General features: G+C 46.1%; 2 protein-coding genes across 2 annotated transcripts in view; one reads left to right on the top strand and one right to left on the bottom strand.

The window, feature by feature from the left end:
- Positions 1 to 1,114: 1,114 nt before the first annotated feature.
- LOC134536456 (elastin-like) lies at positions 1,115 to 16,209 on the bottom strand. The gene is made up of 4 exons (XM_063376173.1): positions 16,205 to 16,209; positions 8,036 to 9,914; positions 5,699 to 5,799; positions 1,115 to 1,244 (listed from the first exon to the last, which is right to left on the bottom strand). The coding sequence occupies exons 1-4, from the start codon at positions 16,207 to 16,209 to the stop codon at positions 1,115 to 1,117; spliced, it is 2,115 nt and encodes a 704-aa protein (XP_063232243.1).
- Positions 16,210 to 20,122: 3,913 nt separating this feature from the next.
- The window catches only part of LOC134536455 (transcription factor SOX-13-like), a 193,797-nt gene continuing 189,169 nt past the window's right edge, over positions 20,123 to 24,750 (top strand). The window contains exon 1 of the mRNA XM_063376172.1: positions 20,123 to 20,130. Within this exon, the coding sequence (XP_063232242.1) occupies positions 20,123 to 20,130 (8 nt within the window). The remainder of the gene's footprint in view (positions 20,131 to 24,750) is intronic.

The raw sequence follows: 24,750 nt of genomic DNA, 5'->3' as shown, positions 1-24,750 counted from the left end.
GGCACAACTTTTGGGAAATATGTAGGGACCGGAAAAATTCGCGGGTTCAATGACCTCTAGGATGAACTTTATAGTTCTACGTACACTCGGTCTAATGTCTTGCGGAGGTGTCCCAACGTAGCGGCCTGTGATTCGATACAGCTTCGGTTGAGTGTTTTTTCACTGGCCCAGAGTCGTCCAGGTGAGTTGTGAGCCAATAGCAGAGGGCTGCACTGAGGTAGGTATAACTATTTGAATTTCAGGCTGTCGTGAAATGAATCCGCACACGTGAACTTGTTCCAAGTGTGTTAAGCATGGCCCCCCCCAGGATCGGAGTCACCCCCTTCCCCCCCCCCCCCCCAATTTTACAGTCACGCGCTACATTATAATTGCAAGGTTATTTCTTACCTACACCCTTTTTAGAATGTTATTTAACCTGAAAATAAACAGGGTATAATTATGGTCACTATTTTATAAGTCCAAACTAAGCTTTGTATATAAAATTAGATTTACTTTAAAATAATCACAGCAAGTATTTATATTTATTTCACACACTAAGATACAAATGAAAATAGTTACAGAAAAAAATCAATCATCATTGGATAAAAAAGAGTATTCAATTTTTTTAGTACGTAAAAAAATTATAATAGTTTAAACATTTAAAAATAAACAGTGCTGGGCCCGGGCCAGTGGGGCAAACGATATCAATATGGTGACTGAGGTCAAAGGTCAAGTTAAAAGGTCAAGGTCAAAGGTTAAGGTCAAATTTAAGGTCATCCAAGATGGACGTGACGTCACAATCCAAGATGGCGGTCGGCACCGGGGCGTCATGTGCACGGAGGAAACTAACTATACTTAGAGACCTGAAAAATTCGCGGGTTCATTTCGTGTTATGCTAAAATTCAAATAATGTTACCTTAGTGCTGCTTCTGCCATTTGTCCACTGTTAATCTGGAGGACTGAGGGTCCATTAGAGACTCTCACTCATAGAAGTGTCGAATCACAGGTCACCCAGTCGAGACGACTCACAAGTCAGCAGCCATTGAACAGTTGGCATTTTCCCGAGTGTGTAGAGGATATTGGAGTCCGTCCTGGAGGTCATTGAACCCGCGAATTTCTCCGGCCTGTAACCGCACTACTGCAGGAGCGACGTGCTGGTAATCTCTGGGTTCGTGTGAGTGGCCTGCGCGATCTCCTGTCGCGCCAGACGTGTGTCTGCTCGCCGGGGGGACCCGGGTGGCTTGAAGCGCCGAGGCCCTGGGCTCCTGACGGCCACACGAGCCGGCGACAAAGGAACCCCGGGAGAGTTAGTGTCAAAATGGGAGTGCGATAACTCGGTAATTAAAATGCAGGGACGAGGGAGGATCTCGGTTGGAGAAGGGATGGGGGTTGGCCGGATGCGGGAGTGCCAGTGGTGGTTGATAAAGGAGGGGAGGGGGTTGAAAAGGGTGTGAGAGAGAGAGAGAGAGTGAGTGAGTGGGGAAAGGCAGTCAGAAGACACACGTTCGAAAGCCAGGAGACGCTGCAAAAGGAACGCGCATACACACACACACACACGCGCGCGCGCAGCCTTGCCTGCCCAGAGTCCGCGCACATGTATAATGGAGGTGTTCTTTCAGGAGCTGCGGCCGAACAACCCCTCCTCTACCCCACCCCCCTACCAGCCCCCCCCCCCCCTCCCCTTCTTGTGTCCTCCGCTGAAGGTCTGTTGTTTATTTATGAGTTTTCTGCGCAGCGCTAGGCTGTTCCCCCCACCCCACCCCACCCCCTCTCACGCGTGGCAGCGGCGGCTCTCTTGTGTTTGCAACGCAGACCGACTTCAACCTGCTCTTTGTGCGACGGGGCTCGGGGCAGGCGATGGCTCTTCGAGACGCCGGAGGTGTCATCTGCGCATGCGCTACCTTCCCCTTTGCGGCGTGTCCCCTCTCTCACGACACACACGAGCATCTGTGGGATAGGACGCTTGTATGTCGCATACTCTTGCCCGTTACGTTGGCCTTATATGCACGCAGTAAGCAAAATATACGATAAGTTTCGCATAAAACATAAGTTTTGAGGTTTGCGTTTGTCAAACCCCGTTTCAACAGTCACGATCTTGCGAGAGTAAGTATGTATGCCCCCCCCCCCCCGCCCCCCCCCCCCTCTTTTCCAGTGACGGGCTTCTTAATTCCAGAAAAAGGGGAGGGGGTGGGTTGCCCCCCTCCCCCTGAATCTACGCCCACGGTTGAAAACTATCATACCGCGCGCAAACCTTGCCAAAGAATGTTACAACCAATCATAAGTAATCAGAAGAGAGGTTTGTGAAGACGTGTAGGTACCCGACAGACTCGCTCTCCGTACCAGCACACCGCAGCCCGTGGGGGGAACTTCACCTCTCAATATTTCACGACGCGGGGCGAAGTGCCCCTGGATTGAGGGGGGGGGAGGAGGGGGGGGGAGAAGAGGATAAGGGCAAAGGGCAGGTTCTCAGAGTGAGCCGTCCTGCCCCGTGAAGGACTGGAGGGAGAGGACAGCGCGTGTCTGCAAAGGGAACCCAGGGTCCCGCGACTCTGTATGGAGACGTCAGGTCTGATTTTGGGATGCGCCTGTCCCCCCTCCTTGTGCACTAGGACCTCTTCCCCTCACCCCTGGTGGAGGAGGGGGGGGGGGTGGTTGTTCGACGTGAGGCACGCGCATCTGGTTCAGACACGCCGCGTGAAAAACCAGCCACTCTTGAAGATGTCTCTTAGGGCGGTATTCCAAGACGTCCGGGCAAGGTAGCCTGTACGAGCACTGCCTTGTCGGGACACGACCACAACCTGACTCACGGGCAAACCGAATCCCAGTGAGGAAACAAATAAACGGGGGTCCTGCGCGAGGCTATAGAAACTGGTTTTCAACGCATTCTAGCGGACGTTTCGCAAACCTCCTATACATTTGTTTTACAGGAAAAAAACGTATTACAGATACCAGCACCATAGCACAAAAAAAAATAGAACGAGGAATACGGTTAGGGGTACAGGTGTGGCTTTATTCAACACCTAAGCCCTTAATTTTGTATACGGGAATAACGGCCTTATGAGTTCACTGGATTTATTTAAAATGGTTCCCTGGACATACGACATTGCCGGTTTAAAATGGTTATTTGTAGGGAAAAAAAATCTCAATTATGGACGACAAATAACGCACGGAGAACAGGCCAATGACAGCTAATGTCAAATGCTACTTGCCTGGACAGCACAGGAAATTCCGTTCAATGAATACAGACCGGAAATATTCGCGGATTCATTCGGCGATGAGCTAGAATTCAAATACATATACCTTTCAGATGTTTTGATATTGGCTTACTGTTCATCTGGAGGAATCTCAAACCAATTAAAAACCCTCAACCAAAGAATGATCGAATCACAGACGAACCAGCTGGGACGACTTACAAGTCAGCAGCCAATGAACTTGCGTTGTTAGCCCAAGTGTACAGGCCATTGAAATCGCGAATTTTTCCGGTCCCTAGCAATGAATTCTTTCATAAAATATTTCGGTACAGACGAACGCTGTTGGCTGAAAAAGACGCGACAGCTACATACAAGAAATAAAAACAGTAAAATCAGAAAACACCTTTGAGAACACAGTGACGCATGAAAATAAATCATCAAACTGACATTGTCTTGACATTCGGCACTAGCCCAAGTCTGAAGCTATAGGTAATATTTTTGCGCGAAAATATATATATATATTTTTTAATGTGAAGACCCCATCATTTCCCGGTGTGTTGTGTGACTGGATGCTCGTCAAGCCAACACGCCTTAGAAGGACAATGTTAAACGTTCCGCTTTCGTGCATGTCTCGAGTCAGAGCAGTAGCAGCTGCCAATAAAAAATAATTATCATCCATCATGGATTACTGAAACTCTAGCATCCCTAAAAACAATGCAAAAATCGTTCAAAGATCGTAAAAGATACTTATAAATGCAATTTAGAATAACTTCCTTCAATAAAAGTGCCATTTAAAATTGATCCACTTAGAAAATAAATAATAAAAAATTTTCTTGTGTATTTTGCCACGGCATATCCGCGATTAATTAAAGAGGCGCCCCTTAAGATGGAGTTTCACACACCATGTTAATTTTTCTTTTCATTTTCTCGTCATTACAAATATTTAAGGGCTATTTATATAAATTTAACACTTTGCCTTAATTTTATCTGTTTTATTTTTGTCACAAATATGCTGAAGATATATTTACTAAGTGTGACATAACTGCCGTAAAACTTCGCCGAAATGACGATCACAAACACACGCGCCAACTTTTACAACTATTATATAAACTTAGTACAAACACGTTGCAGCTTTTTTTTTAGACAAAAAAATGCAAGAGAAGTTAAATGTTAGATTGACAGAAACAGCCCATAACAACTAGTAATGACTAGCAAACAAAAAAAAAACCAACATGGTTTGGAGACTCCAACTTAAGTTCAGTTATTAATAAATTTACTGTATAAAAAAAGACAGCACCAAGCTCTAGTGCTGTTGAAACCTTAAAGCTAATAAAGTTTTTTTTTATTAATTTTAAATGTGCAAAAAATAGTGGTGGGACAGATCTCAATTTTCTCGCATCCCAATCCCCGATAGTACCTCGAATATACCCTTCGAATCCGACCCTAGGTGTAAAGGGTCAACAATTAAATATTGTTTGATAAATGAAACATTTAAACTAAGTTTCCAAAATATATTATATTACGTGTTAAACGTACAATATATTGGCGAATGGTAACAGGATATTTATGAAGGAAAAAAAAGTGACCTGGTAAACTTCAGAGGTTTTCAGTGTTGAATTTTTTTTTAGTTTGCTTTATTTCCTCTTGACTTGAAGTAAGCTTTTGGACATACGCCATTGCTATGCACATGTATGTCTGTAGAAGAAAACTAAAAAATACCCAAAAGACAAAAACACAAATTAAGCAAAAAATTTCTTTTGTCAACAGGATATAAACACCACATAATATTCCATAACAGGAATATGGTCAAAAAACAAAGAAAAACAAAGAAAAATGTACTAAGAGAACAAAAAAAAAACCACAAATGATGACAGCACAAAAATATTGAACCCAAAAAAATTCAGCACAACAGTTGAAACGAGACAAAATAACGACAAAACGAAAAGACGAAACAAACACAGTAGTTTTCCAAAACAGAAGAGAACAAGAAAAAAAACCACAAATGATGATAGCACAAAAAAATTGAACCCAAAAAAATTCAGCACAACAGTTGAAACGAGACAAAAACAACGACAAAACGAAAAGACGAAACAAACACAATAGTTTTCCAAAACAGAAACAAGCGACGTTTCGGGAACACTTATATTTTTTCCTCGAATATCGAGTCATTCGAATACAAAGAATCTGATGGTGTTCGAGGATCCGAGCAGTCAGCAGCGGACAGGCGGGCCCGGGTCGGAAACAGCTGATCAGCCGCCCTTTCAAGGCGCGCGAGAAGGGCGCCGCTCAGCCCTTGAAGGGAGGGGGCGGTCGCGACCGGGGCAAGTTGCGAAGGGAACTCGGTAATGTCTTCGGAGGAGCGGCGTTGCCACGTTTACATGATAATGGCAGCGAGCGCGGGCGCCAGGGCGCGGACAATGCCGATATTCATCAGGCTCCGTTTGTTCTGGCTCAGGAAGCGATTATTGTCCGTCCGGGGAGTGGTCGCTGGGGAAAGTGCACCCTCTTCTTCTATCCCCACCCCCTACCACCACCCCTTCGCGATCCCATCCCCCTCCCCCGACTTCAACACCCCCACCATCGAGGACCGCAGACCCTTCTCTCCGTCCCAGATGCCCGCTAGCAGCGCCTGTCAGACCTCTCACCGTGACCCGCAGTGCACGCGCGGAGCTGCTGTATAACTTAGGGCTGGCTTCACAGGTTGATACACACAGAAACATTTTTTTTTTGACGTGACAACGTCTAATAAATCGATGAACGTCCGGCTGCACGCACGAAAAAGTGTCCCGTTACGCTGTGTCCCGTTACGCTCATTGTACGCTTGCGCCGCATCTGTCTCTCTTCCACTCGACTGTTTATAAAGTGAAGTGAAAAGTTTATGTGGTTTTCATTGCTTATTACAACAACAATTTCGGCAATAAAGGTTCATTATTCTTGCATTTTAAAAATATGATTACCAGTATAATTTCAAGTATTTATTCTTTTATTATCAAAATAAAAATGATTCTATTTATTCATAAAAGTATGCAATCATTTCATCAATGTTTTGTTATGACGTTGTCACGTTAAACTATCGTCCGTAAACCGACTTTTCAGAAAACCAATTTTTTTTTTTAAATCAGGTGTGCTCACGACTTGTGCGAAATCGTCTCACGATGGAAATCACACTGTTAATTCCAGAAAATGAAATTTCGCTATGTACCCGACATCTCACGGCAGTGTTAGTAAGTAATTATATAAACTACAAAATAATTATCCCGTAACATCTGGCCAGCAATTTTGCGAACACTGTTTTTAAACACATAAAAAAATAAGGGTTAAATAAAATGGTTAGTTAGCCATTCTATGCCTGGAATCTAATTTTTTTTATTTAAAATTTTTTTGCCAGTGACTTACATGTAATAGCATTAATTATTTTTTAGAGCAGGAATCACGCCTAAGCATATGATTGATAAATATTATTATTAACAGTTCTCTAGTCCCACCAAAATGGCAGAAATAAAATATATTCATTTCCCTCCCTTGCACAAGGCCGTCTCATGTATTGTTGTGAATCAGCAGGTTCGAAAACATGGCGGTCAAACATTATGCTCACGACCTACTTTTACTGTTACTGTTATTGTTTTCGTTTGCACCCATCTTTACATAAAACACACACAATATAGCTTTTCCTACATTACGCCTGCTCTAGGTTATGTGGTTCTAACTTGTGATAGTTCTAAGTTGTGTTTCATCGTTTGATGTTTCTAAATTACGTTTTGTAAGTTATAACAATTCAAATACGATGTTGCTGCAGCAACTCATGAGTCGTATGCTTCAGCGTCATGTGTTTATAATAACAATTACTATAAAATTATTTATGTTCTTTTTATTACACTTTGACTCCAATTCATTAAATGAAACAGGAAAATTTAGAACCTGCAAAGGCAAGCTTGTGTGTGTGCATCTAATTACTTTAATCTACATGTTGTATTTTCACTAATATAAACATTTTAAAAATAGTAACAACTGACAAATAAATTATTAAAAATAACTCTCCACTTCGTATTTTTACTTCCTATCGAAAAAGATATGAAATTTAAATTTGACTGGACAGATGCTTCAACAAGAGAGACGCAAGTGGTTCCATACAAATTGGCAAGTCATTGGCATATGTTCTCAGCTTGACGTTCTAAATATATACAATCATATTCTTCTTTGTGGCGAAGTTAAAGTTTTAAGACTGTTCCTAAATACGCATATAACATGTTACAGATGACAATTTTATAATCAAAATACTGAAAATGCCTTTATTTTCTGTTACATCATCTTCGCAGTTAGTTCTCCTGATGCACTCCTTAGCAGTTCTAATCTTGAGTGGTCTCGCAGAATTTAGTGTTAAAGTCTTCATCTTCTTGAACATGTCTTCAAGGTTCATCCAACATTTTAAAATCTTTTCTTGCATCAACAGATTTCACACTACAGTTCAGAGCCATGTCCTACAGGTCAATCACTCCCGCGCGAGAAGAACTGCCAGAAGAAACTCTCTATATCTATAAACTATAAAGTTATAAATTTGCCAAAATACTGATTGTCCCTACCGTTCATGCATATCCTAAATAAAATTAAAAAAAATACTATAGCTACTTTTGGTGGAAAAATAATTCCGTCAATTTAGTTGTAAAAATTTTTGAAACCGTCAAATCTTACTATTCTTACTATTACAAAATGTACTATGATAAAACGGAAAGGGATTTTAATAACAAAGGTTATTTACAAAGGATTTCAAAAAAAGTTTTTTAAATAAAATTATATTTGTATTTATTCTAACCCGAACCAAAGAATCTCATGCTGCCGAAGCAAAGAATGCTCGCATGAAGGCCTACGCGCCACTCGAAAGGCGATCCTTTCCCCAGGCGCGCGTTGGAACGAGCGGCCAGCAGGTGCAAAGTGTCGCCGCGGCCCGGGGCTACGTCGCCGCGGCCCGGAGCTACGTCGCCGCGGACCGGAGCTACGTCGCCGCGGCCCGGAGCTAGGTCGCCGCGGCCCGGAGCTAGGTCGCCGCGGCCCGGGGCTACGTCGCCGCGGCCCGGAACTAGGTCGCCGCGGCACGGGGCTAGGTCGCCGCGGCCCGGAGCTACGTCGCCGCGGCCCGGAGCTAGGTCGCCGCGGCCCGGGGCTAGGTCGCCGCGGCCCGGAGCTACGTCGCCGCGGCCCGGAGCTAGGTCGCCGCGGCCCGGGGCTACGTCGCCGCGGCCCGGAGCTACGTCGCCGCGGCCCGGAGCTACGTCGCCGCGGCCCGGAGCTACGTCGCCGCGGCCCGGAGCTAGGTCGCCGCGGCCCGGAGCTAGGTCGCCGCGGCCCGGAGCTAGGTCGCCGCGGCCCGGGGCTAGGTCGCCGCGGCCCGGAGCTACGTCGCCGCGGCCCGGAGCTACGTCGCCGCGGCCCGGAGCTAGGTCGCCGCGGCCCGGAGCTAGGTCGCCGCGGCCCGGGGCTACGTCGCCGCGGCCCGGAGCTAGGTCGCCGCGGCACGGGACTAGGTCGCCGCGGCCCGGAGCTACGTCGCCGCGGCCCGGAGCTAGGTCGCCGCGGCCCGGGGCTAGGTCGCCGCGGCCCGGAGCTACGTCGCCGCGGCCCGGAGCTAGGTCGCCGCGGCCCGGGGCTACGTCGCCGCGGCCCGGAGCTACGTCGCCGCGGCCCGGAGCTACGTCGCCGCGGCCCGGAGCTACGTCGCCGCGGCCCGGAGCTACGTCGCCGCGGCCCGGAGCTAGGTCGCCGCGGCCCGGAGCTAGGTCGCCGCGGCCCGGAGCTAGGTCGCCGCGGCCCGGGGCTAGGTCGCCGCGGCCCGGAGCTACGTCGCCGCGGCCCGGAGCTAGGTCGCCGCGGCCCGGAGCTAGGTCGCCGCGGCCCGGGGCTAGGTCGCCGCGGCCCGGAGCTACGTCGCCGCGGCCCGGAGCTACGTCGCCGCGCCCCGGAGCTAGGTCGCCGCGGCCCGGGGCTAGGTCGCCGCGGCTAGAGGCTAGGTCGCCGCGGCCCGGGGCTAGGTCGCCACGGCTAGAGGCTAGGTCGCCGCGGCCCGGGGCTAGGTCGCCGCGGCCAGGGGCTAGGTCGCCACGGCTAGAGGCTAGGTCGCCGCGGCCCGGAGCTAGGTCGCCGCGGCCCGGGGCTAGGTCGCCGCGGCTAGAGGCTAGGTCGCCGCGGCCCGGGGCTAGGTCGCCACGGCTAGAGGCTAGGTCGCCGCGGCCCGGGGCTAGGTCGCCGCGGCCAGGGGCTAGGTCGCCGCGCCCCGGGGCTAGGTCGCCGCGGCCCGGAGCTAGGTCGCCGCGGCCCGGGGTTAGGTCGCCGCGGCTAGAGGCTAGGTCGCCGCGGCCCGGGGCTAGGTCGCCACGGCTAGAGGCTAGGTCGCGGCGGCCCGGGGCTAGGTCGCCGCGGCCAGGGGCTAGGTCGCCGCGGCCCGGGGCTAGGTCGCCGCGGCCAGGGGCTAGGTCGCCGCGGCTAGAGGCTAGGTCGCCGCGGCCCGGGGCTAGGTCGCCGCGGCCCGGGGCTAGGTCGCCGCGGCTAGAGGCTAGGTCGCCGCGGCCCGGGGCTAGGTCGCCACGGCTAGAGGCTAGGTCGCCGCGGCTCGGGGCTAGGTCGCCGCGGCCAGGGGCTAGGTCGCCGCGGCTCGCGGCTAGGTCGCGGACGGAGCGGGGGCGGCGCGCAGGCCGTCGCGCCGCCGCCTCCCGGGGGGCGGCATCGCGGGCCGGACAGTGGCCGGTGCCGACGCTGCCAAGTTATTAATACTCCGGCCACAATAAACGGCCCAGCAGGGGGGCGCTGCCTGGGCCTGCTCTCTGGCCCCTCCCCCCCCCCCCCCCCCCACTACCCGGGGACAGGGCCCACCATCCCTTAGTTAGGCCCCCGCCCACACGGCGTGCTGGTCCTCAGATGAAACCACGCCGTTTCAAAACTGGAGGCTCTCTGTTCACGTAAACCATACATCCGTAGTTCTGGTTCTGTATTTTTTTAGAATAATCTTTAGGCAATAAACATCCTGTACAGATTCTTGAAAGCACTCAAGGGACTTGCATTTATTATTATTATTCCATATTCATCGACTTAATGACGAAGTTAAGGCTGTTAGCCTTCTCTTACACATGAACCACGGTACTGCACATCCACTCCAAAAATTAATACTTCACAAACTTATAACACTAAAGTAACCTAAACTATTATCTTAAGAACTTGAATCATGACGTTTTGCACTTTGCATTTTGCGACGAGTTACTTGCTTAGCTGACTTTCCTAAAGTTATCATCAGCTTAGTTAAATAGTTTTAGTTGTGTATAAAGGGTAAGCAGCTCTTCATAAACGCACTACATTAAACTTTTTTTTTTTTTTGCGCATTGAAGCCAATGTGAAGTTTTTAAGAATTGCTGCGTGAAAATATTTTAGATCGTTATACTTACTGCTCTCTGTTAGTAAATATTTAAACATATGTAGTTTTTTTATATAATTAATGCCTTGTTTCAGGTCAAAAAGTCACGTTATATTGAGTCTGAAAAATAAATGTTCAATGCAGAATAGCTACTTTACTGAGATTCAGTTGCCGTGTATTTAGCTGAAATATTTTGATGGATTTTTTTTTTTTTTTTTACATTTCAGAGGAACGCAAAGAAACAAAAAAAACGAGGGAAAGAGAAAATCTGTGCAAAGGAAATAAAATATAAAGGGAAAAGTAATCGGAGCAATTGTAGTGAATACGAGGGAGTTGATTATGCGGCCTCCCACCCCTGCCCCCTCCCCCTTCTCTAAGCAAATCCTTCCAATACGGAACGTCAGATTTTCCCATTGCCGCTTGTAAATGCTGTTTGTCTGATTGTCAGCGCGTTCTCTGTCAGCGCAGCATAAATAGAAAACGGATGTTCAATAAAGAGGATTTAAAGAAAGAGAGGAGACGGTAGAAAAAGATTTGGAGGTAGAGTGGCGAAGGGATGGGTGGGCGGGCAAAGGTAGTTTTTTTATTCCATTCCTTGTATTTATAAAGAAAGGACGGGCGCAGAATGTTTTTATCATAATAAAAATTATAATGAAATTGAAGAAAGCAGCGCTTGGAAGGTTAAAAGGACTTGAAATTTAATTTTCAGTCTGAAGCTTGTTTTCTGTTATTCAAGGGAAAGGAAAAAAAATAAATTGCACACGAGCGAATAAAATGTGCATTTTCTGTCCTGCTTCTAAGTAGGACGTGCCGCGTCTACTGAAGCAGCACTTTTCTCTCACGGGCCGTAGGAGTTTCCAGGAATGGTTGAATATCGTGAGCTTACACATGAAATAAGCATTTTCCTGCTAGTTTTGTTGCACTTCACAGTCGAGAGTACAAGGCTTGCTGAAACGGGACTCCTTTATAAGTAGACTAGCGTCATTAATTTACAAACATTGCCTTTTTGAACACTCAAATCTATTGTTATAGACGATTCCTTTTCAATATTTTAAAATTATTTACTGAAGCAGACACATGGTATAATTGATAAATGATTTACAGAATTTTAATAAATTTATATTAATTAACTATTTTTCACCATATAAAATTACAATTCATAAAACTGTCTATTAAAACTTAATGTATCACGGGTGTCACTGAAGGAATAGGAAACCCTAACAAGGCAGGGAAGAAACAGATTAGAGTGTGTCAGAAAATTAGGTGCCCAGTAGAATTCGTAAATACAACAATTTATTAAAAGGTATATTCTCACAAATGTATAGCTCATCTCATTCTCGAACTGTCGATTCTGAGTGTGTACGAATGTACACACGTTACACAACAAATATTTAGATAGTACAAAACTCGGGCCTCAGCAACGAACTTCAGAGTATAAATCTTTAAACTAATGCCGAACGTCATAGATATACGCAAATATGTGTTTTCAATTATATTTCTGGACGCGAATCACACGTGTTTTCCGCACCCGCCGCTAGAATTCGCTGCTGGAGCAGCTACGTCGACTATCGAATCATTCCATTTGCAAAGCGAAATATTAAAATATATTAAGAAACGTCTCCGATAAAAGCTGAAAAGACTAGAAAATAAAATGTAGATCCCGACTTTGGACCTGATTTTAGACAAGGGATTTTATTAAAGTACTTACTATCCGGCTTGCTAAAAATTCACAAACAATAATAAACAAAATATAATATAAAGTTACCCTTTGGCTTTGCGAACTTTGATTCGCGTCATCCGCCACGGATGGCAGCACCGCGAGAACACATTTCCGTTCCATTCACGAGATTATTCCAAATTATGTTACACGTGAAAGAAAAAAAACAGGAGGTAATGAATGATGAACACTAGTTACAAAACATGGCTGCCACCACGGCTTCTTGTTGGTCGCGTGCGTGCCGTTTGTGGATACTCCCGTCTACTCTTCCGTGCCGCTGTGGATACTCCCGTCTACGCTTCCGTATCGCTGTGGATACTCCCGTCTACGCTTCCTTGCCGCTTTGGATACTCCCGTCTACGCTTCCGTGCCGCTGTGGATACTCCCGTCTACTCTTCCGTGCCGCTGTGGATACTCCCGTCTACGCTTCCGTATCGCTGTGGATACTCCCGTCTACGCTTCCTTGCCGCTTTGGATACTCCCGTCTACGCTTCCGTGCCGCTGTAGATACTCCCATCTACGCTTCCGTGTCGCTGTGGATACTCCCGTCTACGCTTCCGTGTCGCTGTGGATACTCCCGTCTACGCTTCCTTGCCGCTGTGGATACTCCCGTCTACGCTTCCGTGTCGCTGTGGATACTCCCGTCTACGCTTCCGTGCCGCTGTGGATACTTCCGTCTACGCTTCCGTGTCGCTGTGGATACTCCCGTCTACGCTTCCGTTCCGCTGTGGATACTCCCGTCTACGCTTCCGTGCCGCTATGGATACTCCCGTCTACGCTTCCGTGTCGCTGTGGATACTCCCGTCTACGCTTCCGTGCCGCTATGGATACTCCCGTCTACGCTTCCGTGTCGCTGTGGATACTCCCGTCTACTCTTCCGTGCCGCTGTGGATACTCCCGTCTACGCTTCCGTATCGCTGTGGATACTCCCGTCTACGCTTCCTTGCCGCTTTGGATACTCCCGTCTACGCTTCCGTGCCGCTGTGGATACTCCCGTCTACTCTTCCGTGCCGCTGTGGATACTCCCGTCTACGCTTCCGTATCGCTGTGGATACTCCCGTCTACGCTTCCTTGCCGCTTTGGATACTCCCGTCTACGCTTCCGTGCCGCTGTAGATACTCCCATCTACGCTTCCGTGTCGCTGTGGATACTCCCGTCTACGCTTCCGTGTCGCTGTGGATACTCCCGTCTACGCTTCCTTGCCGCTGTGGATACTCCCGTCTACGCTTCCGTGCCGCTGTGGATACTCCCGTCTACGCTTCCGTGTCGCTGTGGATACTCCCGTATACGCTTCCGTGCCGCTGTGGATACTCCCGTCTACGCTTCCGTGTCGCTGTGGATACTCCCGTCTACGCTTCCGTGCCGCTGTGGATACTCCCGTCTACGCTTCCTTGCCGCTGTGGATACTCCCGTCTACGCTTCCTTGCCGCTGTGGATACTCCCGTCTACGCTTCCGTGCCGCTGTGGATACTCCCGTCTACGCTTCCGTGCCGCTGTGGATACTCCCGTCTACGCTTCCGTGTCGCTGTGGATACTCCCGTCTACGCTTCCGTTCCGCTGTGGATACTCCCGTCTACGCTTCCGTGCCGCTATGGATACTCCCGTCTACGCTTCCGTGTCGCTGTGGATACTCCCGTCTACTCTTCCGTGCCGCTGTGGATACTCCCGTCTACGCTTCCGTGTCGCTGTGGATACTCCCGTCTACGCTTCCTTGCCGCTTTGGATACTCCCGTCTACGCTTCCGTGCCGCTGTGGATACTCCCATCTACGCTTCCGTGTCGCTGTGGATACTCCCGTCTACGCTTCCGTGTCGCTGTGGATACTCCCGTCTACGCTTCCGTGCCGCTGTGGATACTCCCGTCTACTCTTCCGTGCCGCTGTGGATACTCCCGTCTACTCTTCCGTGCCGCTGTGGATACTCCCGTCTACGCTTCCGTGCCGCTGTGGATACTCCCATCTACGCTTCCGTGTCGCTGTGGATACTCCCGTCTACGCTTCCGTGTCGCTGTGGATACTCCCGTCTACGCTTCCGTGCCGCTGTGGATACTCCCGTCTACTCTTCCGTGCCGCTGTGGATACTCCCGTCTACGCTTCCGTGCCGCTGTGGATACTCCCATCTACGCTTCCGTGTCGCTGTGGATACTCCCGTCTACGCTTCCGTGTCGCTGTGGATACTCCCGTCTACGCTTCCGTGTCGCTGTGGATACTCCCGTCTACGCTTCCGTGTCGCTGTGGATACTCCCGTCTACTCTTCCGTGCCGCTGTGGATACTCCCGTCTACGCTTCCGTGTCGCTGTGGATACTCCCGTCTACGCTTCCGTGTCGCTGTGGATACTCCCATCTACGCTTCCGTGTCGCTGTGGATACTCCCGTCTACGCTTCCGTGTCGCTGTGGATACTCCCGTCTACGCTTCCGTGTCGCTGTGGATACTCCCGTCTACGCTTCCGTGTCGCTGTGGATACTCCCGTCTACGCTTCCGTGTCGCTGTGGATACTCCCGTCTACTCTTCCGTGCCGCTGTGGATACTCCCGTCTACGCTTCCGTGTCGCTGTGGATACTCCCGTCTACGCTTCCGAGCCGCCACGGGGCCGGGCCCGAGCCGTGGAGGGTGGTTGTTCCCAATTACTGCTCCCTCGCGGGTCGTTGTGTTCCCGCCGCGCCTTGTTATTCCGCCGCGCCGCGGGGGCGACGAGGGAACAAATGAAAAATGAAAGAGGCAGACGTGTTGGACTTACCTGGCTGTGAAATGCGTGGCGCGCGCGGCAGCGAGAAGGGGGGAACGCGCGCGCGCAATGAGATTAGCGCGAGGGCGCGAAAAGAATAATGCTTGGCCGACGGCGCAGCGGAAGGGGGTTGGGTGTTTGTTAACACAATTACCCCCTCTCTCGCTTCCCGACCCCTACCCCTATCTCTCTCTCTCTCTCTCTCTCTCTCTCTCGCCCCACACTACACTACACTACACTTGTGTATTAATTATCAGGCCCCGCGGGTGCGGACAAAACCTCCGCGAAGCTCGCCTTCCGCGCCGACAACCCCCCCCCCCACCCTTCTCGACCCCCGTCACTATTCTCCGCAACACACCCTTGTCGTCGCGTGTGCAGGCAACCCTGTGCAGACTCCGCCGCAAGAGAGCGGCGTGCTCACGTGACAGTTCGCCACGGATGTCGCGTGATGCGTGCTGCTTTAGTCACTCCTCTTTAACCGCCGTGCTGGTAGACTGATTTTCATTTCGTTCAAATACTAGTACCGCGTAGGGGATCGGAGAAAAAAAAATTATAATTTACACTTTTTTGACGTGATAACCGTCTTATGAGTCGATGAAAGCCGGCTGCACGCACGGAAAAATTTGTCACGTTCCGCCTGAGCCGAGCGTGCAAGAACCGGCCAACCACCAGTGCGAGAAAATCTACTATAATATCAAACAGGTTAAGGCGGGGCTTTTTAAACTAATTGTTCGTGATTATATTTAAACAAATTATTTAAATTATATTTGCATAAACTGTAAATAATATTTGAAAATTAAAAGGTTTGCATTTTTTCATAAATGTTTTCTTATGACGTTATTACATAAAATTATCGTCCTTAAACCGACTTTGCAGACAAACCCCTTTTTATTTGTTTTGTAATGTGACCGTACACGCGAAAAAAAAATCTGTTTAATTTTACCAACAGTGAAAATTAATGAATAATTTTAACTGTCCAAATCAATTGAGTTATGTTGTTTAGCCTATACTAAAACATTTCTTTTATTAGGCCCTAAACATCAAAACTCGTACAGTGGTATTGCTTATATAATGTCTTATATCATAAAAATATTTAATTGCAATTTTTTTTGCCTGCTAGCATTTCCCCCCCCCCCTTTTTTTTCAGAAGTTCTGGATATTTTTGTATTATTGGTCGGAGACAGGCCAAGAACTTACCTCATCCTGCACAAACAAAAATACTGGATACTGTTGGTTATCAGGACTGCAGTGGTATGCTGACAAATAATTGACCGCCACGGGACTCTTCAGATAACATGGTACAAGCATAAAGTTGGAATGCGTCTGGCAAATAACCTTTGCATCGCCATGTTAGAATTAGAAGAGAAAAATATATATGTATAACTAGTACTCATTAAGGCTGTGTGTGAACAAATGCGACAGTCGCTGTTGACAGATGATTGTGGAGTCTACGCATATTAAATGGCAAACAAGCACCCAAATCTTGTAGCTACTTTCTTTAAATGATTCATGCAATGGGAAATTTTGTTTAGCCACTTTTTTTTCGACATATGCCATACCTGTTTATTTTCATAGTTGTCTTCGTATGTTTGGTGTATTGTCCAGGTTTGTTGTATGTCTGCATTTACTGTTCTTGTCGAAACTTTTGTATGTTCGTCTGCGCTATTAATTTTTTCATGACTAAACTCCTTCCACAGAATTTCTTGTGCTGTCTGATATTTCAGGTTTGAATGTGTTCATCTGTGCTTCGTCACTGTTGTTGTCCCTAATGCCTGTTTAGCTTCATCGTCGGGTCCATTTTCATTGGCATCAGCTGATTTAGGCTTGTTTCTGTGAATTTTTTTTTTTTTTGCATTCTTGAAACATTTTGACGTGATAACGTCTTATAAATCGATGAACGTCGGCTGCACGCACGAAAAAGAGCATGACTCATTGTCACGTTCCGCCTGAGCCGAGCGTGCAAGCGAGAGCGCGGAACAAGCGATGAGAGAGGCAACGATCGGTTTGTGAGGCATCTAACTCTCTTCCACTCCATCGGCCGATGCGTCCGAGTAGAAGAGAGACAGCGGCAGCACACAACCTTCACGTGAACTGCTTTGTCAACTGTTTATAAAGTGGACTGAAAAGTTAATGTGGTTTGTATGCAATTTTTCATCAATGTTTTCTTTATGACGTTATCACGTAAAATTATCGTCCGTAAACCGACTTTACAGAAAACCCACTTTTTTCTTTATGATAACCAATGCCGAACTGCAATGGCGTGTGTCCAAAAAAAATGGGTGCGTGTACTTAGGTACGCGCGTGAGAAGTTATACTTCTTTGGCATCATTAAAAAGTAGTTTTTAATTGCATGCAAAAATATTGCGTGGAGTCCCTCCGCGCGGAAGAAGTGAAACTTCGTAATGTGGAAATGAAAATAGGTAGGGGTTCGCCCCGTGGACATAGAGAAATGACACACACTCAATATTTATGTGTCTATGAAACATGATTTTTTTCTGCAATTTAAATTGTAATATACAAAAAAAGTATTTAAAATTGAAACAAATATGGCGACACTACAAACTGTCAGTATCTTTATTTTTTTCTTATTCTCTACTTAGTTCCTTACTCTCGCTGTCTCTTTCTATTCCCTCTTCCCCAGGAGCGTTAAACGTTTAACGCAACCTTGTTGTAAGTCGCATTAGAAGTATAATTTCAAAAAATATTGTATTAAATGTTGTAGTTACTTGTTGGTCGACACCGTAGGGAAGTTCGCGCGCTAGGTTCCCAGCTGCGACACTTGCTTCCATGAGAAACGGACGGACGGCCCACTGGTTGAACTGGGTGGTGTGACTTCATCCGCTCTGTTCCTCCGCACAGTCGCACGCGGGGTGAGGGGGGGGGGGAAGATCACGTGTCACTGACAAGACCGATGACGGGAGCAGATGTCATTTCCCGAAACGCAGCAACTTCTGTGTCACACGAAGCCTGCTGTGATGATCATCCGCGCTGTCGTCGTTTTTTTCCGAGATTTGTTGTTTTTGTAATAATTTTCGCAGGCTTTCGCGGCCATTGTCTGAAGCAGCCTGGCTTCTGGGTTTATAGCCGTGTCCTTAAGCGATAAATTCACCGACGTTTCGGCCGACATTGCAGTCGCCATCATCATTGTTACTACTTCGTTGTTGTTTGTATTTACTGTTCGTGCTGTAAACCGGTTTTTCGTTGTTATCAGCCCGCCTGTGGTCGTGCTGTGCTGTGATAAAAAAAAAACTTTTCTGACTTCTTCCTTTCACGGAATCATCTTTATCGGCTGATTTCAGCTTGTTCTCAGTGTGTTCATTTATGTATTCTTTTTGTTGGTTTTTTTTTTTTAGATTTTTCTAAGATTTACAGCATTGGCGCGTGTCCATAAAAAAAAACGTTATAAATTAATCTTTCGGATTACAAGATCCGTTCAAAGAAAGTTGTAAATGCATTCCGGTAAGAGACACTGATTTTATTTTTTCCTAGCTGCTAGCTTTCAGAGAGAGAAAAACAGTGTGCGTATCTCGTCCATCTCGCAGACAATGATGTAACCGTTTTTCTGCTGTTTCGCTTCCACATTCCTTCGCGCTTGCAGACAGTGGCTGGCCTTCTTTGAACTACACGGGCGCAAAGAGCACGGGTCAAGTGCTGTTGTTTTCCTCGGCCTTGTTCTTATTCAGGCTTCTGACAGCGTGGGCATGGGCATGGACATTACGGTGTAATGCCACGACCAACACGACACGACAAATCCAGCACGACAAAAGTTAATGGCTGATGGTCTCAATACCACGACGAACTCTAATACCTATGGCTGTTGAAAAATCATTCCAAGCCAAATGCGTCCATAAATTCCAGTAGGTATACAATGCGCCAAAAAAAAAAAAAAAATTGTAGGTCCTATAGGAATCTCTCATTTCCTGTCGATAGCTGCAGTGCATGACAATATGACATTTGGTCGTCTATTGCATAAAGTGTGATTTAAGTTTATTTTAGCCATGTAAGAGATAGAAAATAATTCCGCCGTTAGCTATGTTAAATACTAAAACTAAACGTAATAAACAGTAGAAGTCACGTTGAAAATGTGAAAGTGTAATCACACGTAAAATGAAATTTCAATGTTCCGAGATGAATATTTACCAAATAGGTAAATAATTTTGAAGTTTGGTTCTGTTGAGGTTTCCGTTTTGCTTTCATTCGGGCAGCACGACACGCCGAAATTAGAAACAACATCTACTTCTTGCGGGGTGTCGGGGCTCGTATTTTGTCGTGTTGACGTCACAACGACCTCGTGTGTGTCGTGTCTGTCGTGTCGTGTCAGTCGTGTCGTGGCGTTGTGACTCCGGCTTTAAACGAAGAGCGTCTGTCCAAAAGGTTACATTTACACCCTAAGGCCTGGTCTCAAACACCATTTTGATAATTTGATTTTCCTTTCAAAACTATTATTCGAGGTATTTTCATGCCATTCGTCACGAAAGCTCCATTGCATTTTAATGTTTCGTCTCAAATTTTCTCCAAATGATTTTTTATTTACTAAATTTTATTTAATAGTAAAGATTCACGCAATTGTTCATAATTATTTTCACTTGCGTGAACTTTCACAGTTTGAAAATTACGTTTAATAAAAAAAAAAAAAGGAAAAATTTGTGACCCGACAAACAACTTCGGAGACAGCTATCGAAATAAATAACATCCTCGTCATTTCTGATTGAGCATTGAAAGGTTTTACGAAAACGAGAGAAACATGATTAAACGCACATTTATTTGTCTTAACCATAACGTTTTATGATACAACAGACTATAAATATTAAGTGAATTCGCGCACATTATTTAGTTTTGTACACAGAAAATAAAATTTTATCTATTTTTAAAAAATAATTCCTTATGAAACCGCAGTTGCCAATAAAGTAGTTTGTAATACTACAAGAAAGATATTGTAACTTTGAACAACACATGGTTATAGTTATTTTTTTCATATATGAAATACGTTTTTCGAGAGAGGTATAATACCTAGTTCCTTTTTACGAAAATTCTCTCATAATTTTATAGTTCAATTGACGTTTCATTCAAGTATGACTTTTTTTTGAAACCGTAGAAAAAAAAGAAAATCGAAAAATGCCCGGGTAAGAATGCGAACCCAGAAAATCTGTGAGCTCTATTTTGTAGCGATACCGTTGTTTCCACGCAAATGCGCAATTTATTTAACCAGTAATCTGTAATTTCACATGAATATTTTCTGTTCCATTCACAATGTTAATTTAGTTGATAGTTAGGGGCAGGCACTTTTCGCGAAAAGATCTGAACACTTATTAGACTGCAACAAGGTATACCCGCACCTGTAGTTTCTTACTTGTGATTGGCGGCCGTCTGTGAGAGAAGTCGTTGCCTTGTTTGACCGGGCCACTCAGGACGCGTTTACTTCGGCACTGAATCACTGTGATTGGCGTTGTTGCAATCGATATGTAGCTACCTGGGAGAAACTCACCCAATCACGAAACACAGACGATGCTACAGTGTTTTAACTTTCATCGAGTCTCGAAATCTGCATAGCCCTATTGATAGTGAATTGCTTATTTTTCTATTGGAATTGGGGGGGGGGGGGAGCCTCTAAGCAAACACTTCTGCAAGCAGAAGGGCGGGGTTGCCCCGGGTGCAGAGAGAGATGTCTGCGTGCAAGTCTCCCCCCCCCCCCACACACACACACGCACACCACACCACTTCATTAGCCCGTGCTAATTTGCGGCCAGCTGAGCGAGGATTCGCCGCCGACCCAGCATCGAGGGGGGGGGGAGGGGGGGGGGAGAAGGGGGAAGCAGTAAATTATGCAAGGCCTGCGCAAGACGCCAGCCAGTATCTTGCCGGGGAAGGTTTTAAGAACCCGACTTGCATTAGTGGGAGGAAATGGAGCTCATCTCCTGTGTGGGGGAGGCTGTGTCTTGAGGAAATGAGGCGCTATGGGGTTTTTGGTGTGCGATGGGGTGTTGGTGGGGGGGGGGGGGGTGGAGAAGAGGGAGTGGGGTGGACCAACCAACCCTCCCCTCTCTTGAAGGTCGCTTCCGTGACGCCTTGGGGGTGTCTCGAACGCGCTAGAGGGATGTTGTTGAACTACGCTCGTAGCAGCTCCGGCAATTACTGTCGTCTCAAAAAAAAAAAACCGAAAAGAAATATACTACCTTTAGGACTTGTACGTGAAATTTTAGAATATTTTCATTTGTCATGTTATTAACAACTGAGACCATTTAACATTTAAAGTTTTCAAATATAATTTTTTTTCAGTTGGTAACTGTCGTACACTAGAAACGCTTCAAACTTTTCTTGGTAAATCGTAAATATTCTGGCAAACCTTTTTTTTTTTTTTAGTTTGACGTTTAATATGTTTCAGCGTGTTTGTATCACCAGCATTAAATAGCTTACGGATAACTAATTTGCCGGAAGTTTTATAATGCGCTTGGCTTACCGCAGTGTCAGTTTTAGTGACATTTTAGAGAGGTGGCCGGAGTGACATTCCTTTTTTTTTATTATATTATTATTATTGTTGTTTCATAGCCGGGGCCCAGGCCTTCAATTTGGCGAACGTCCAATGCCACGTCTCCTGCCCGCGATTTAGGAATTGGAGAGGATTTCGGGGCTTTTTGATTTAAGACGGGAAGACGCTCTCCTCGCTCGCTGAAAATACAGACGCGGTCTCCCCTCTCCTAACTCATTTCCGCCTGTCTGAAACACTGGCCGGCCGAGCTGACGTCAGTTGCGAGCTGAGCTGCTTCTGCGCCGCGTCTGTCAGCACGGGACAAAGGACTTCGTGGTCTCGGAACAACTATCCGGGAACCTTGCAGTGAAAAAAAAAGGCCCGGGGGGGGGGGGGGGGGGAAAGATGTTTGTAAAGTCAGTTTTACGGACGATAATTTTACATGATAACGTCATAAGAAAACATTGATGAGAAATAGCATACTTTCTTTAATTTTCAAATATTATTTACAGTTTTTTTTTCAAATTTAATTTAAATATTTTTTAATTAAATATAATCACGAACAATTATAGTTGAAAAGCCCGCCTTAACCTGTTTGATATTATAGAAGAGTTTCTCGCACGGGTGGTTGGCCGGTTCCTTGCACGCTCGGCTCAGGCGGAACGTGACAATTTTTTTTGTGCGTGCAGCCGGCGTTCATCGATTTATAAGACGTTATCACGTCGAAAAAATAATAACCTCCTGAAACCTTGCTGTCGTGGGATTGTAATAGAAATACGTGTACTAACCTACAAAGTAAGCTTTGGGTGATATTTTGGGGGTCAATTCTGTTCCTAAAAATATACTTAATTTTTACTCCGAACATTTCAAAACAAGAAATCGAGCAGCGACCATTCAATTAATTCCAGTTAAATTTAACACACGAAGACACTCCATCTGGTGATTTTTTATTGTATTTTACATTCACTTTGACATTTTACAAATTTTCTTTTCAACTACAAGCTTCTTCCCCCTCCCTTTTTTTCCCACCCCATCCCTTTCACGGGGTAGTAGAGTGCAAGAGATTCTGCCCAATTTTTGTTTCGTTTGTTATAAGTTTTAATTTTGAGTAGCTACATTTTCTATTTAACGTCATACAGAACAACACATCTCGCAACACACTTACAAGACTGTCATTAATTACTTCTCACAGAACGGACTGCAAAAGACAATTTAAGCCCGCACAGTATAAAATAAAATTAAAAACAGAATCAGCCTCTGTATTTCCAGTCGCGACACAATCCTCAACGATGATGTTTTTTGTTTCTTATCTGCCCCGTCACACGCTCCCAAAAGACCCAAACAGATAAACTCGTTCACGGATCAGATCAGAAGCGAAGGTCTACCCGGATGTGTGGCCGTCTTATAGCAAACAATTGAACCCGAGGTTTATTTTGTGTCTGGCGAGGCGGGACGATAAGTGCGACGCTCGCTGGTGCTTCAGGCGCGTCTTCGCCCCTAAGAGCAAGGCTCTGAACAGACGTGCAGTCTTCTCGTCGTGCATACGCCAACTGTGACATTTGAGTAGTACCAATCATAACATTGTAATCGTGAAGCAATGAAGATAAAATTGTAATGCAAGTCCATTGAGTGCTTTCGCGAATCTGTACTCGGGTGTTTAATGCATTAAAAACTATTCTTAAAACACGCGTTTGTTAAGCAATTTTTACTATTCTGAAAATAAAGTTTGAAAACTAAATCCGGAAACAGAAACTACTCGTGCGCCCACGGCGTATCTTTAAATCTTTATCGTAAACAGACACCACTAGAATTTCTTTGAGCATTTATCATATCGCGTGTCTAGATAAGTTGCGTGTAACGCTTTAAGGTTAGTGTGTACACAAAATTTCATTAACACTTTTAAGTACGAAACAATCAGATGTGTGCAACTGTTTGGGACGCCTTGGCTATATGGCTTCGTTAGGAGGCGGGAGAGGAAATTTTTGGTCAGGTTGTGCTTGAAAAAATTATGATTCTTATATATATGTATATATAAGTGTGGTGTATACGGCTGGCTTCTTCTGTCTTTTATAGAAACACTCTTTGAACAAACGACAATCCTGTGAAACACAATAACCTACTCTATGAAACATTTCATGTCCACGTTCCTGAACATGTAAGAAGATATGGACCTATTAGGCGGATATCTTATGGGGCTTCAGCCACGCCTGGATGTCGTTCAACAATGTTGCGTTCCGGCGAACATTAAAGTCGCCATCTTCAGGTGTCTAGCAGTTAAGTAAAGTACAGATTGCAGCCCGCTGACCATGGCCCGTGAACTTCTTTTTAAGAGTCTAATTCATTGAGTAAACTTATTCCCCGTGGTATCTCATCTAAAATTTGTTTTTTTTTGGGGGTAAAAAAAATCAAATGCGTAGGAAAGTGAAGCTTTTTGTACACCCACGCGATGCAAATGTAAAAAAAAAAAAAAAACACGAAATGGATGTTTAGGAACTTAACAAAATGTTTATTTGCTGTTAACCACGCGTGTGCTTCGTAAGAAAACACAACACGTACCTACGTAGCGAGATAATCATCCACAATACTTCGCGTGGTATCACAAAAAAAAAAAAAAAAAAAAAAAAAACATTCCGAAGAAGGAAAATTTGTTACCACCATATTGCTTTTTTTTTTTTTCCTCATGCGTGAAGCGGCGGAGCTTCTTGTGCGACGAGTCATTGTTATCGGCACGTGACGGCCGGGGGGGGGGGGGGTGTAGAGGGGGGAGGGGGGTTGATCCCGCGCTGACCTCGTGCGAGATCACGGCTCTGCGCAGAGATGACGCCTGTCGGTCCAGCGGCCAGCCTCTCTGTGCCGGTTCCTCGCCGCCGAGAAGAAATAAACCGGGCCTAAATAATTAAGCAATGCGAACATCGGCCAAACTTTCAACTTCTCGCGTTTTAGGCTTGCCGTTTCCCGCCTTCCGTATTGGCGGTTGAAGTGTTTAGAAAACTTATAAAAAAATAAACGCACACGTTAGGTGTTAAAGAATGCAACGAAGTTGTTTGTGTTAGAATAGGCCGCTATTACGTTTAGAAAATTTTAAACTTTCGTTCTTTTTAAATCAAAATAATGTTTAATTTTATATCTTTTCGTAATAAATGTGAATTATCAAAAGAAGCTACGGGGAAAGAAGTCGTTTTCTACTGTTTTTTTTTTTTTTTGTCATTTCTGTGTTGTACTGTTGGTGACGTCTTCCGTCTTGCGTGTTTTATATAATAGCCGCGATTTTCTCGCG

The sequence above is a fragment of the Bacillus rossius genome, chromosome 11 (genome assembly GCF_032445375.1).
Source record: "Bacillus rossius redtenbacheri isolate Brsri chromosome 11, Brsri_v3, whole genome shotgun sequence".
NCBI lineage: Eukaryota > Metazoa > Arthropoda > Insecta > Phasmatodea > Bacillidae > Bacillus > Bacillus rossius.
Note: the sequence above shows the minus strand (reverse complement) of the source record. Positions and strands in the feature narration are given on the sequence as shown.